This window comes from Octopus sinensis, unplaced genomic scaffold (assembly GCF_006345805.1).
Source record: "Octopus sinensis unplaced genomic scaffold, ASM634580v1 Contig17420, whole genome shotgun sequence".
NCBI lineage: Eukaryota > Metazoa > Mollusca > Cephalopoda > Octopoda > Octopodidae > Octopus > Octopus sinensis.
Genome location: NW_021835048.1, coordinates 304 through 2,500, shown reverse-complemented (window position 1 = coordinate 2,500; position 2,197 = coordinate 304). Strand labels below are relative to the sequence as shown.

Here is a 2,197-nt window from a genome sequence, read left to right as displayed (position 1 = left end):
TTCCACAGAAACCGTACATAAACCAGTCCGCAATGTGCATTCCTGAGAGATTTTCCCTCTACAGAACATACATAATTTTCCGAAGTCTCGGATTGCGCCATCTAGTAGTGACCGACGACAAAAATTCTGTCGTCGGCATGATAACCAGGAAAGATTTAATGGACTTCAACCTGGTCGCAAAAATATCCAAGGTCTTGAACCGAGAAATACAAACTCTGGAAATAGGAGTTCCTCTAGAAGTTATCTGACCGATTCCTACTTACAAGGAATTAATACCGTTTTTAGTATTATTACTATTATTATTATTATTTTTTTTTATATCATTTTTTTTTTTTGAAACATATTTCCTTGCTTCTTCCACAATGAACTGCTAACGAATCTATTTCTTAATTAACTGTGATTTAAATTTTGAGGAAGAACGAACTAAAACCAAAAATGCCAAATGTATTATAAAACGCAAGTGGGACCACGGAGTTGACTATACTTCAATAACAATAATAATAATAATAATAATTATAATATTAATTGTTATTATTATATCTGATAGCTGTGCAGAAGTCAGTCAGCTACACACACACACACATATGCATGCATATATGCATACATACAGATACATACACACATACATACGCTTACATATATAGAAAAAAAGAAGTTAAGAAGTTGAAAACATACTTGAAGTCTTTTAGATGGTTTATTTTTAGAAGTTTATTTTTATACATGCATCTATATATATATATAATATATATATATATATATATATATGTATACACATACATGTATGTATGTATAATACACACACACACATATATATATATATATATATATATATATATACACATATATATACATATATATATATATGTATTTTCATATATTATGTATGTGTATACATGTGTGTGTGTATATATATATATATATATATATATATGATATATGTATATACATATGTATATATACATATATATATGTATTTATATATGTATTTTCATATATTATGTATGTGTATGCATGTGTGTGTGTGTATATATATGTATATATACATATATGTATGTATATATATGTATGTATATATGTATTTGTATGTATGTATGTATGTATGTATGTGGGTGTATGTGTATATATACAATTACCATATTTGTTGGTGTATAAGATGTACTTTTCGTTTTTAGTTTGAAACATCAAGAAATTGCCATGTTTCTAATGCGTCTGTGTAATGGATGGTAGACAAAGAACTGTGGCCCAGAGGGCCAGATAAGGATAAGTTCACATGGTGCAATGATTCTTATTAATTCTGTTGACTACGAGTCAAAATTACCTCAGCATGTTAGAAGCTATGTGGAGGGATGGTGCACCACTCTAGTAGCCTCTGCAACATCTTAGACATAAAACTCCATCTACCTATTAGCTGCTTGCAGTGAGTGGATGACAACAAAATCATAGTGATGGCGCACCACTCTGGTAGCTCATTACAGTAACACTGAATGAATCTATTTCTTAATTAACTGTGATTTAAATTTAGAGGAAGAAGGGACAAAAACCAAAAATGCCAAATGTATTATAAAAAACAAGTGGGACCACAAAGTTGACTATATACTACAATAATAATAATAGTAATACTAATTATTATTATATTTCATTCATATTTCATTCCAGTAGACTGTCACAGCATTGTATTTCCGTGCAGTGAATCATACATTTTATACTACAAAACCACTTTAAACTATCTTTCAGTAAATTTCTGATGAAATATACTAAATTTAGCATTATTTCTACAAAATATAGGAGTACACTCTATGCAAGAATGCATCTTATACACTAGCAAGTATGATGTGTGTGTGTGTGTAATCTGTATTTGTATATGTGTATATGTCGGTATATATATATATATATATATATATATATAATAAAGGGTAAAATTAATTAATTAATTAATTAATAATTAATAATTCCACCAAGTAGTATTCGGTATGTTAAAAAGGACCATTTTCGGTAAACTTAAACAATACTTTTTATAATTATGAGTATAATTATAATTAGGGTTTGGCAATATTTTATAAATTTTTTTGCCGAATCCTAATTATAATTATACTCATAATTATAATATATATATATATATATATATATATACTTGTATATGTATGTATGTCTGTATGTGTGTGTAGGTTTATGAATATTTCTATGTGGATATAATTAA

The 2,197-nt window shown here is 27.6% G+C and overlaps 1 protein-coding gene across 1 annotated transcript in view; it reads left to right on the top strand.

Moving 5' to 3' along the window:
* The window catches only part of LOC115231107 (chloride channel protein C-like), a 36,900-nt gene extending 36,302 nt beyond the window's left edge, over window positions 1-598 (top strand). The window contains exon 18 of the mRNA XM_029801192.2: window positions 9-598. Within this exon, the coding sequence (XP_029657052.1) occupies window positions 9-248 (240 nt within the window). The 3' untranslated portion in view covers window positions 249-598. The remainder of the gene's footprint in view (window positions 1-8) is intronic.
* Window positions 599-2,197: the final 1,599 nt, after the last annotated feature.